General features: G+C 34.8%; 1 protein-coding gene across 1 annotated transcript; it reads right to left on the bottom strand.

Annotated features, from left to right (window-relative positions):
* Positions 1-1,082: 1,082 nt before the first annotated feature.
* LOC122065086 (dihydropyrimidinase-like) lies at positions 1,083-10,953 on the bottom strand. The gene is made up of 13 exons (XM_042628878.1): positions 10,746-10,953; positions 10,492-10,638; positions 8,696-8,747; positions 7,860-8,129; positions 7,562-7,773; positions 6,448-6,568; positions 4,929-5,016; positions 4,762-4,840; positions 4,060-4,147; positions 3,900-3,940; positions 3,748-3,800; positions 3,249-3,405; positions 1,083-1,683 (listed from the first exon to the last, which is right to left on the bottom strand). The coding sequence occupies exons 1-13, from the start codon at positions 10,854-10,856 to the stop codon at positions 1,492-1,494; spliced, it is 1,611 nt and encodes a 536-aa protein (XP_042484812.1). The 5' UTR covers positions 10,857-10,953; the 3' UTR covers positions 1,083-1,491.
* Positions 10,954-13,521: the final 2,568 nt, after the last annotated feature.

Raw genomic sequence — 13,521 nt, 5'->3', positions numbered from 1 at the left:
AGCTCATCTCAATGAAGCATACCTGCAACTCCAATGTCATGCCTTCACTTGTGAATTGCATTCTTATAACGTCATGCCTTCACCAATGTCTTGAACTCGATTATACTGTTGAAAACGTTTCAGAAAACAGAAAAATCAAATACCTTTTTGCATTCCCAAAAATCGTTTCTTGAGATAGAAATGGCAAAAACCATTTATGTTGTTTCTAGACACAGAAACAAGAGAAACAAAATCAAGAAGCATAAAGAGTAAATGGCCCTTAATTGATATGATTGAGTAAATGGAACAGATTGGAAGGAGAGATTTCAGAGGTTAACGAGAGTAAACAAGAAGCATAAAGAGTTGGATTTTTTTTTGGGGGAGGGGGGGGGTGGGGGCAGGACCTAATAAGGAGTGATTCGTCAGTAAACGAAGTAAGAAGATTAACTTCATAAGTACAGATGATAATGAACTTAATGAAATCACATTTTGTTTAGATTGAAGGCATTCAAGACTGCTCAGTAGAAATTATACTTTTTCCTTTTATATCAAAATGGAAGTTGTTTCAGAGAAGGGGAGATATTGTACAGTTCTCTGTTCCAAACATCTCCTGGAAGTGGATGACAAAGTTTTAAATCTTAATGCAGGCATGACATATCTAGTTTCTTCAGTCTTTTTCTTCACATCGGGGCTATGGGAGTCCAACCCACTCTTCCACGACCCCCTCAATAGCGACTAAATAAACATGAGCCGGCCTAACATATATACCAGACTTTGTTGAGCTGAGCCAATTACTCACCTAAAGATCCATTGTGGCGTACTTTTTCAAGTCTAACATTGGCTTGTGACACTCCTTCCTCAATCTGATAACAATGATGCCACTAAACCAAATGTGGATTTATAGACCAACTATGGAAAAGTGTAAAATGCATAGCAAAATGCAAATAAGTGAGCTGCGTGTCTAAGAGAAATTACATAGAGACAGGCAAGGGTGTTTTTTGGTTCATGGTATTGCAGGATTCAGATGATTTAACCTGTAAGAATACTTCAACGATTACTGATCAGTTATTGATGATCCAGCTTTGTGGAAGAAAAGAAAGAACTAACAATGGAAAGATAAATTTTTCATGATAATGGTTTGAAACTTTGAATCCTTTCGTTGTTCCTCCACATCTGAGTTTGAATTGAAATACATTTCAGCATGCACACCCTCCAAGTTCTTATTTGCTAAGAGGGCCATTACCCAGTACTTGTCCCACCTATGTGGGGTCCTAGGAGGAGCGAGGTTGGAGTCAGTCCCAACCTTTGGCATTTTTCCGCAAAGTGGCTGCCCTCAAGACTCAAACCCAGACATCTACTCTACCAGCCCGAACCTTTTACAATTGCTCTAAGCAATGGCACCCAAGTTCTTATTTGTTGCCAAACCTATTATTACAAACTACATGGTACAGTAAATTTTCCCCCACATTATTTCACTTTAATTTCTGTTTCTGGGAAAAAAAGTAGCCGAACTCAAGCTGTGGCTTTGAAGCGCTGAACAGGAGCATTAAGAGATGACAGGTATGCAGCATCAGCTTTGTCAATACCATTGAAAAGATAACTGAAAGGAGGCATTTCTATGTATCTCCCTGTACCAGGTGCAACCTTGAGTTCACCTCCTTCCCATAGTACTCTTCCTCCAGCAATTGTCACTTCCACTTTTCCCTGTATTTTAAATTATATATATACATATATTTAAAAGCTTGCAGTTATTAGTATGCTACAGATTTCAATGGAAATACAAGAACGTTAAAATATAACTGAAATTCTATGTGTAGGAATAGTTAAATATGGTTTCTGATAATATGCTTATCCTTGCAAAACATTCTTAGTGCAGAACTGGATGAGGTTCCGGTTTGTGTGTAAGAATATGTTCATTTAGATATCCAAAGTTAGCTGGTGTGATCATGCCTGTGGCAGTTACTACTCACTAGCACATGCATGATATGCATGAGAAAAGTGCTGAAAATAAATGATAAATTATTAATTATTATAATTTTTGGATGTGAAGTTTCCTATGTAAGTTTCATTACTAAAATAGCAACCCAGTGCATGAGGGTCCTGCTACTGTAGGGTCTGGGAGGGGCAAGTGTGTACTCAGCCTTACCCCCTGCTTCGCAGAAGAGGCTGTTTCCAAGTTTTGAACTTGTGAGGCTGTGACCAACATGTTGCAATAGTGCAACTTAACCATTGTGCCACAGGCCGGCAATATTATTCGTGGGAAAAAATTGGAATTTTAGGACAGAGACAAATTTTACAAAAATAATAAAGAAATATTCTTAAAAATAGCCAAAGAGTTGAAAATCAGCCAGAAAAAAAGAATAACGGACTGACTGCCCAATCTAAATTAAAATCTAATTGGAATATTTTGATCCAACCATATGATCATTTGAGGGGAAAATAAAAGTCAGGTGTCTGGATTGAAAAATATATTCTTATTAACAAAAATTAATAATTGTTGCAATTTATACATCTACCCTCATTAAGAAAGTTACTAGCCATGGAAAGAGAGACACAAGTCTCTCTTATGTCAACATGATAGAGATGAAATTTCATCAGCTTCATTCAAATAGTTAAATCATCAGTCACACTATTCATCAAAGGCTAAAAGAGATGACATGTCAGCAGCAAAGCACTGATTCAACCAATATTTTTTGGATAACATATAGGCTGTACAGTTCAAGCACTGATTCAACCAATATTTTTTGGATAGCATATAAGCTGTACAGTTCACCAATTTTTTTCTGATATTGAACAGTATTTACTACTAGTTGGTGTTTGGTAAGAGGAATTGTGAGTCACACCTATCTTCACTTCTCTAAATGGTAAATGGCTAGGATCATACTATCATTGTGAATTTGGGGCATATGGTGCATTCAAAAAGAGGCATATCCTACTATATGTTATAGATAAAAACAATAAATTAGTAGCCCAAATGCTGGTAGTGGACTGCAATTTAGGCATTCCAGTAAGTTTTACAAAAACCTTAAGCGTCCATAATAGGTATCAGCCATATAGGATAATGACTATAATGGACGAAATTAGTATGATCCACTGATAAGGCAGCCCTCTAAGTTTAGATGGTATAGATCAATGCATAAAAAACAGTTGTTGTTTAGTAGTTCAATATATGACATAGGTGATTCATGAATACATTGATGACCAGATGAACAATTTTCTGCCAACATGAAAACTTTTTTTTTTATTATTATTATTATTATAAGGATTACCTTTCCTTTCTGTCCTTCGAAGACATTGGTGTCAGATTTTGTGTGGTGAGTGGCTGCACTTATTTTAAAGCTTGCATTGGGATTGAGTACAATTATATCAGCATCCGATCCAGCAAGTATTGCTCCCTTTCTTGGGTATATGTTAAAGATCCGAGCACTGACAAACAAATTTTACAAGTTAAAATTTTTGGAAGGAAATTGGAGAGATACAGCTGGGGAAAAACAACAGAAAGTGCTTCATGGCTCAATCACAAATAAACACCAACTTCTACGCAAATAGGATTCCATTTGCTATATCCCTTCATACTCCACATGGCAGATTAGGAGGTGGGCTCTAGCCATTGTAGGGATCCACCTAGATCTCCTAACCCAAAAATCAGTTGATATGATGATTTTAAGAATTGATCAAAGCATCAATATACCCAAAAATTCTTTTGAGGTTCATAATTTATTAGAAAAAATTGAGAAACTCAACACAAAGGAGATAAGAAGAATATACCATTCAGTGCTTGTAATTCGAACATAGTCAGAAGGAGTTATTAAGCCAGACTCCTGCATCACAAAGATGTTATGAGAAGAAGGCAGTCCAGAGTAAAAAATTCCAGCCACTTAGTTTACTTGGTGCTAGTTACAAAATCAACGTTAGCTTACCACCATTGTGTTCCAGACCAAAGGCATCCTCTCCTCAATACCTATGAAACTCAATGGTTGTCAGAAATATGTAAGAAATACAAGGTAGAATGGAAAAAAAAAAATAGTATCTCATTGAATAACACAGGATCCTCAAAGTAAATCAGTCCATTGAGATTACCGTTGACACCATTTGGAACTTGTCGGAAGTCATCAATTCCGAGTGCTTTTTGTGTAGAATTGAATGAACAATGGTCAGTTCCTACAAGCTGCATTGTGTAAAACAAGTTCAGTGATCGAATGGAGCCCCTGTTTTGGTATCTATCCAGCTTAAGGGATACAATATAATCAAAATTGTTGGACAACAAAAGGAATACAGTCCAATAAGGTCGATGTGGAAGATAGTATATCAAATGCATATTAATTAGGCGAACATTCAGGAACAGGGCCACTAAGCTAGAATTTAAGCTGGGTCAGGATTTTCCAATGCCAACATGAAACCTGGAAGTAGGGCCACTATGTCAGGTAAATATGGTTGATATACAGCTCATGCTGAGAAATGCTTGGTAAGGATTTAGACTGAGTTTGCGACTGCCCAACCTGGGACCTGGAACTCCAAATTGAAGTTCATGGGTAAGTTGTCTTAATTACAATAACTATAGAGTTTAGAAAATGACCCAATTTATAATCCATTAAAAAAATAATAATAATCATAATTTATGGAAGCTCCACTTAGAGGAGACTTATTTATGTTGTGGATATATAAAGCACAGAAGCTCAAATTTTTTCTTTCCTAATTTTATTTTTTCCTTTTTCAATTGGCATCTGCAGGGGATGGGAGATAATGTCATACAAAACTGTTGTCCAAAGATGAAAAACAGACCTGTAAAACTCCCGTTGATAGGGCATGTTGAAGAGCTTTATCATGTCCTGCTTTCCTTATTGGAGGACTCATGAGATTCCTGAAACATTTAAAAGCACTGGATAGTTGGAATAGCTTTCTAAAATTGAATACAAAAAAGTAAGGAACTAAGAGTATAAGGTTCTTGCTTTGCAGCAATGGTGAAGTCAGGATCAAAAATCCCCGATTCGTCAAGTACCAATCCAGCAGCAATAGGCTCTCCAATAACCCTCTGACCTGCATTTTGGAATAATTATTAAATGTAATTTCTTAAATCTAACGTCAGTATTCTGCATTAGATATTGCTCTGCAGCCGTAGAATTTAGAGATTAACAATCAAAACAACTTAGAGTAAAACAACAGAATTAATATTTTCAGTAACTAGCATTTCTCCCTGCTTATATAGATAAAAAAATGGATACAAGTGGGTGCATGCATGTATAGGTGGGAGAGAGAGAGAACAGTTGCATTACTACTGTCCCCTTAGTTTTTATTACCATAATTGTCTAGCAATCTCCAATCCTCTAACATGTTTGTATATTATTTTATTAAAAACAATGTTTCTCATCATTGATAACTTCTTACTAGAATTTTCAATCTCATGCCCTTCCCATCTAAAGTACCTTCAATCTCATCTCTTTCTTATCCTAATTCAAACTCAATCCATAAAGCCTCTCATCTTTAATCACATGATCCATTGTCCTATGTTATTTACAATGGCCCCCTTCGCAAGTCTCTATGCCACCATAAGCCACATGGAGGGTTGCTGTGAATTTTCTTCATTTTTTAATGATTTCTTCTTTCCATTATTTAATTTTTGGATAGAGATATACTTGAAGGTTTCAAAATATACAACACTTATCTAAGAGGCTTTTTGTCTTTTCATATCACCAGTACATTGACAAAAAAAAAAAAAAATCAATCTAAGACAACTAAATTTCCTCCAGCTCACTTCCATGGGAAACAAACAATTTATGAACTACTTGAGTACAGTATTAACTGCAGGCCTAGCATTTAGGTAGAATGTCAAAGCTGCAGGAAAATAAAAGAAAATACCAATTACTAAATAGAAATATAGACTATCTAAAATCGCTACTCTCAACATTTATAAAGTTCAATATGTTAAGGATTATCAATAGTAGCTGAAGATTGAAATTTGCAGCCGGGTTATGGCTCACAACTCTTGGACAGAAAAAGTTTGGCCATTGTGGTGAAACCTATAAAACAATATGTTACTTCAAATATCCCCTATATTTTTATGTTTTTATCTAATTTTTCACTTTTTTAAGTGACAAAAAGGATTTCAGTTCATTCCATCCATTATTATTATTATTTTTTCATTTATCCATTCATTACAGCATCAACATCTACTCTCCCATTCCCATGGTCCCTCTTACTGCTATTCTTCAATGGGCACAATAACATCCAAATAGCTTATAAGTGTGGAAAGATCCTGCGAATAATCATATAATTGAATCATGGTAAAAGGATAAACATACACCACCATCATACATTAGGTAGCTGGATAATTTGCACAATGAATCATCCTTTCAAAATAATTTTGAGGAAAAGTGTTTCAAGAACCAGTTATTTATCTGGTATAACTACATTAGTAAGGCAATCAACGAAATTTTAAGAGCAAGAATAGAAACTGAAAACATTTCAAACCTGCTTGTCGAGCTTTGGCTATTTCTTCCATTGCATCGATACTCATCACATGAACAACATAAAGGGGTGTGTTCACAAAAGCTGCCAAACGAATGGCTCTAGCAGTTGCCTCTCCTTCCAGCTGCAAGACCATTTAATTAAATGAAAGATTTCAATTGCTTTCTATGACAGTTAAATAACCTTTCAAAATGTAATTTGTAAATTGGTACAAAGACCCATAACCACACGTAATCATACAGTTATTGGCCTTTACAAGCAAGTTCTACAGAAAGACATGATCTCAAGTATAAGCTCATATGAGACAAGTATATTTTTTTTTTTTTTTTTAAATGAATAAGTATATGGTGCAAAAATTAGACTGACAGCTCCAAACAACAAATTATACTGACTAACCATTCAAGCTTTTCTGCTTTTCTCCTATTAGAATCTACCATATGATGCCCATGAAGGGAAAGGATGACTATCAGCCTAAGAAGTCTAGATGGGTATTAACTTATGATATTTTTGTTCTACATCTCTCTTCAAATTTATGCTTTACTCTTAATGTTAAAAAGAAATTTTTGAAGCCTATCTGAACTAAATATATTGCACATTCCATAAGATTATCTTTATAATCAAAGTTAGACTCTCACTCTACCGGATTCATCTGAAAGAAGTGGACAAGGGTCTTCCTGAGGCCTACTCATCACTAGAGAGGAGAAAAGAAAATGGGCTCCCCCCCTAAAGCACAACTCATCCACAAGCCCATCAGTAAGACTGGTCCGTTGACACTTATACAGCTCTATTGCCACATGTTACCTTTAGCTTTTAATGATATTCTGAAGAAATACTAGCCATCTTGATGGGTATAATTAATTTGATGAAAATTCAACAATAAAGGGCTGTTCCTGCAAGTGATGAAGCTGCTTCATCACTTTCTTCCTGAACCTAGATACTTTCACTTTAGCTAGATTTAATCAAACAATCCAATACCAAACAAATTGGTTAGTTGTACTCATGCGCCCAAAAAATTGTTCAGAATCTGAAAACAAAAACCAGATTAAATGTTGGTTATTTGAAGGAAAAAGCAACACAAAGTACAAGCCATAATTAAAGGAGAGCATGTTCATGTTACCACAGCGGGCCTAGAAAGTGCATGTCCTTCTGGACCAGTAATACCAAGATCAATCATCGTTTGCTGTGCTTCAGCAATAGCATCACCATTTTCTGCATGAACCATAGGCAAGGCACCAAGAGACTTGCATTTTTTCATGCCTCGCAATAGAAGTTCATCATTGATCATAAGAGCCCCTTTGTAGGCCAGGAAAAACTTGAAAGAGTTGATACCTACAAATCATAATGCCATAAACAGTCACCAAAATAACATGACATATGATTGTAATCAATTCAAACCTAGCTTACAACTAGCTAACCTTTCTCCTTGACCATAATTTCCATTTCTTTTGCAACTTCTTTATCCCATTTTGTGATGGCCATATGGAAACCATAGTCTATGCATGATTTTTTTGCTTTTGCTGCAAAGTCTTCAAAACCAGCAGTTAAACTCCCATTAATTGGTAAGGCAAAGTTGATGATCGTTGTAGTTCCACCTGCTACTGCACCAGCCTGACCACTGAAAAAGTCATCAACAGTCTCACTAACGATAAACTCTGTCTCCAAGTGTGTGTGAGGATCAATTCCTCCTGTTACATTGAAAGAGAAAATTTTAAATAGTCATAATCATCATTTAGATTTTTATGCCTACAAGATCAGCACTTGAATCTAGGTATGGACATAAGGGAGTCAAACACAGATAAAATTCAGTTCCAATAAGCCCTGGATTTCGCTCAGTTGTAATTGCCTCCAAACAATCACCTGCCTATGTGATCAGTGCTGTCCTAAAAACATTATACACGCCATGAACCAAAAACAAGAACTAAAAGAATACCAACACTACTACTAATAATTATAGCCTAATGAAAAAAATTAACAGTAATTCTAATACAAATACTAATAGTAATAATAATAAATTAGTAATGATAATAATGATGATGATGTCAAGAACAAGAAAATAATTCACAGAGGTTTTCGAATATCCATGAGCTTGACTCTGAAACACATGTCCAACTTCGACAACTCCATAACATTTTGATAAAAGGCCTTTTTAAATGAGATCAGGTAAATTTCATACAATATTTTCAAGATTTTTTAGAATATGAGAACTCCATACACTCTAGATTCATTATATACCAAAAGTCTGAAATTTCACCTGGCATAACATACTTCCCGGTAGCATCAATCACTTTAACATCATCACCAACCTGCAAGGAAACCATTAAGTGCTTCAAATAAATCTCAACTCCCCATAGGTTCTAACATTAATTAATTCAGTCTCCAAAAGCACAATCACAATATAAGTGCCAATTATGCCAATTAGAAAGAAAATCAGGAATAGCATTAGAGTAGAATAAAATAATCTGATGAACAGCTAAGCATATAGTTGTTCCTCAGTCCCCCAACATAGCACATTTGAAGATAAGCATACAATAACCAGATGAAAGCAATAGCTGCAGTGGTGTATAAGGATCTAAAAGGCTTCAAGTAGTTTTAACATAGAGATACTTAAAAGTCAGTCATTACAAAAAGATAAACCTCAGTTCATGGGATGGAAGGATAGAAGGACTGAGATAATGTTGGAGAACTTACATTGGGACAGCATGATTAACATCAATCTAAGCAAATATTTTTGGTTAAAGGTTAAATGCTGCTTCCAAAGTAAGGCATGATTACTATGCCATATGAAATTACAGCAACCTCAGACGAACAAAGCTTAATCCCGTCCTTACTATTTGAGTCAGCTACATGATTCCTGCTCCTCGCTTTTGCAATCATTTGTCTTTGTTTCATTTCTTACAATCCATCCAATAATCTTTCCCTCAGCTTGTCGTCTTCTGGTAATACTACTCAGTTCAAAAATATACATTGATTTCTAGTCCTATCCTTCCTAATCCCACTACTCATACATCTCAGCTATACTCATACTACGCATATATTGCCTCTTGATTGGCCTTGTATTATTTCTCCATATAAAATTGGTCAAAATTTATTTTGTCTTATAAAGTCTTCCTACTGATTGGAGTTTGTCAATAGTCTTCCAACCAATTGGAATTTTTCAATCTCACCAAAGGTTCCCCTCATGTATATGCTTAGACTACTCATACCACTAACTGAGAGAAAGATGGGCCCAATCTCAACCATGGTTTAAAAATTCGGATCCGATCCTATACCGATCCACTGGTAAGGTATAAGGGTAAAATGGTCCAAAACACCATTTAAAGAAGAAAAAAAAAAGGGGTAAATCTGTCCGTATCGGTTGAGAACGATCCCAAGTTTTTAAAACCTTGATCTCAACCTTTGATGCAGACCTATTATGTTGGAATCTTTCCTGCCTCCAGTCCATTTCTTCTAAATTTTAACAGGATACATTTTAAATGATTATACAAGCATTTATATTCAGTAGAATTATAAATATGTTGATATTATCGGCATCAGTGGCACATCATGAACTCAAAGAAACCTAAAATTGGAAATGGCTATAAGAAAGGCATCATAGAACCAATAACTAAGTTCCAATCTAACATGTTTTTTAACTATAAGACAACAAACAGCAGAAATAAATTAGGCACACTACTTTGCCCGTGTGTGCTTGTTAAGAATTCCATTTTTCAGTCATTTCTAACAAACGCCCCGCCATATTGTATTCATAATGACACAAATGGACTGATTTCCCCCTTTTGATCATTGAGAACCAAAACAACTAGCTAACACTTGTGAAGTTGAGTAATAACTTATCATGTGAAAATCTCAGAACTGTTGATTGACTTGAAATTTAGCATCAACTACCATGATTTGGACATAACAGCTAACAAGTTCAGACAATACCTTCTACTATGATCCCAATTATTGCAGAGAAAATTCAAATCGACAAAAAAAATCAAGGTTAACTGATCTTACTATTTGAAATGTTTCCTGGTTTTAAGTCATCATAAAAGAAAAAGATCATACGTTGATGTTAGGCTGGACGGAGACAATAATCCCATCCTCAACGTAAACATCTGCGATTTCCTGATGGTGAGCGTTTACAACAGTTCCTCCTTTGATCAAGAGCTTCGTAGAGTAAGAACAACCCTCTCCAAATCCCGCACTACAAAACTGTAAATTAAATCCAACCTCTCCAGTTAAACATCTAGAACTCAAAATCACAGTAATTCAAATATGAAATCAAAGAATTAAAGTATATAAATCTAAATAACGCATACCCCAGATACTTCCTCTGATTCTGAGATCGGGAAAATGACGATGAGAAAAACTAAAACGGAGAAGAGATTAAGTTTCCGCCATGGAAGAGTGAAACGAAGCTCCGCCATCATAAGTGGATAAGAGAACCAGAGAAATTTGAGGTGATTTCTCTATCACTCACCACTCTTTAGTATTCTGAGTGAGCTTTGAGAGACGCCAGAAGCCAAACCGTTGGCCCCTATTTTATAGTTGGGGTTCAAACTGTGATTTTCCCGGTAATCTCACTTGTCAAGGACGAAGATGACAGCTTAACATCTTAGTCGCACACGTGGTGCACTTCCATTGGATATTATTTTGACCAACTAGCCTTTCGCACTCGAGGACCAGATAGTGGGCCTAGTATCGACGAGGTAATATTTCTTCAAAGAAGAGAGGGGTACGGTTCAAACCCCACCCTTTCCCCCACAAAAGAAGGGCACCACTAAGTGTGTCAAAATTGAACCGGAACCAACCAAACCAACCATTTATAATCAAATGGAACCGGATCACAGATAAGTGTCTCGATTTTGGTTTCATAGGTTCTCTTTTCTGGTTCCTCCCGTTAGTGCTTCTTTATTTTCATATCGGATCCATGTAGCTGAACCCATTTAGTTGGGATAAGGTTATGATTGTTATTGTTGTTGTTTTATTTTACTAGAAAATCTGACTGTTCTAAATTAAATAGAAACCGGTAAAATTCGATTAAATACTGACTAATAAAATCGGACCAGATAAACTCAAATTTCTATAGTTATATGTTAAAACAAAGATTGGTTTTGAGTTTCTAAAGGATTGTATTTCGAAGGTGGCTTTTTATGATGTTATAATGTACAGTTAGAGAATTCGCAATATATATTAAGATGGCAAGCTTTAGTTATTCTAAGTTTACTTGTTCATACTCTCAAATTACGTATAAAATGAATCGAATTAAAAGATGAATAGATTGGATTGCAAATCATTGTCTCAAATATGTACATACAAAATGCATGTTAACTGGATGTGAAGCAAAAACGAAAATCGAATAAAAACAAGATCGAATATAAAATTATTTTAATTTTCAGTGAGTTATATCACAATCGAACCGAATAACCAAAACCAAACTAATTGACGCACTTACCTCAGTCCTCATGTTGAAAGGATAAGATAATAATGTTTGGGCTTTTAGCGAATTATCTCACACCATCCATCATTTCAAGAGGGAAAAATATCTAAGGTTATTTACGTAAAATAAGTAGGATAAGTATGGATTACTAGAAGAAAAAAATTCCACAAAATGTCTTTTTCTCCCTTTGTGTCACAAATCATCTATAAGGCACAATCCTTTTCCTTCTAATAAAACAAGTATTCTTCAAACAAAAAAAAAAAAAAACAAAGACAAAAGGCAATTGTGTGCTTCATGGTCATTTAAAGGAAACTATTTTCTTCTTTTCCCTCATTTTTCACCTAACCCTTATGTTGAACATTTTTTTTTCTTTAATCAACATTTTCTACTTGGGATCTCCCACTAGACCCTTGACAAAGTTGCATTTGTAATATTTTTAAAAAATAAAATAAAATATAAAAAAAAAAACAAAAAACAAAAAAATAGAATTAAAACTGGAGCTTATTTCCTTTTCCAAAGAAAAGAGAAAAGCCACCACAAAGATAATTCTTGAAAAAATGTTTTCTCCAAATTTATTTCAAAAAGGTAGAATTTTTTTTTTTTTCCTCTTTAGTAAAGAAAAGGTATGACTCATTTGTGGTGGAGAGTGTCTTTCTCACTATTCATATTTCTATCAATGTACTATCAAACAATGTTGGGAGGGATATCTCTTCTATCATTTCCTTCTTTCCTCAACTCTCTCTTTCCACAAATTTCCCAAGAGACACCATTGCCTTTTCTTTATAGGTGAAGAAATAATCTTATATAGCAGCCAATGAGTTGACGAAAACTCAATGTTTATTAACCTCATTAAAGATTATAAGGTAGCTTGCTATTTCTCATGAAATGAGAAACTGTGCGGTGCACATTTGATGATTGAGAAGCACTAGATGTGGATTTGTCTCCTCTTCAATTAGTTGGGACCCCAATTAGCGATCTAAGGGCTAGGAGGACCCTAGACACATATCCCAATACATGGGCATGTATCCCTAGGTCCTCCCAGGTTTTGGATCACTAATTGAGTACCCAAATAATCGGAGAGGATCTTTTCCATTAGGGATATGTACCCGATATGATCAGGGTCCATTTCTCATTGCCTTTGATTCTAGTTTTTGAATTTATAACAAGATTTGTATATTAATAAAATTACATAATTTAAATTCTATGAACATCAGTATAGCAAACAAAAAACTTTATAAGTATTAGAAATATTTAAAAAGAAGAGAATTTCTTATTTCTTATTATATATATTTTTGTATAGTTTTTTTTTTTAATATTTGTCAACAACAAAAAATAGACTTAAATCTCATTTTAGTGGTAATCCTTTGGGTAGTTGGTCATTTAAAATGCATCAACCCAACACCCTCACTAGGGTTAATATGTGAGACTTCATTATTTAATTTGTATTTAAAGTGTTTGATAAATACTAAGATAGTAAAAGATTTTTTTCCCCATTCTTTCTACTAGGGAATCTTTAGATGTTATCCTTCTTTCTCCCATTAGGTTAGGAAATGAACTTCAAATTTGGAGCAAGAAACATACTACATTAGCATTAAATAGATGTAAAAAGGTTCCTTCCAACGTCTATTATGAGATAATGTTTATTAAAATAAATT

Source organism: Macadamia integrifolia, unplaced genomic scaffold (genome assembly GCF_013358625.1).
Source record: "Macadamia integrifolia cultivar HAES 741 unplaced genomic scaffold, SCU_Mint_v3 scaffold188, whole genome shotgun sequence".
Classification (NCBI taxonomy): Eukaryota; Viridiplantae; Streptophyta; class Magnoliopsida; order Proteales; family Proteaceae; genus Macadamia; species Macadamia integrifolia.
Note: the sequence above shows the minus strand (reverse complement) of the source record. Positions and strands in the feature narration are given on the sequence as shown.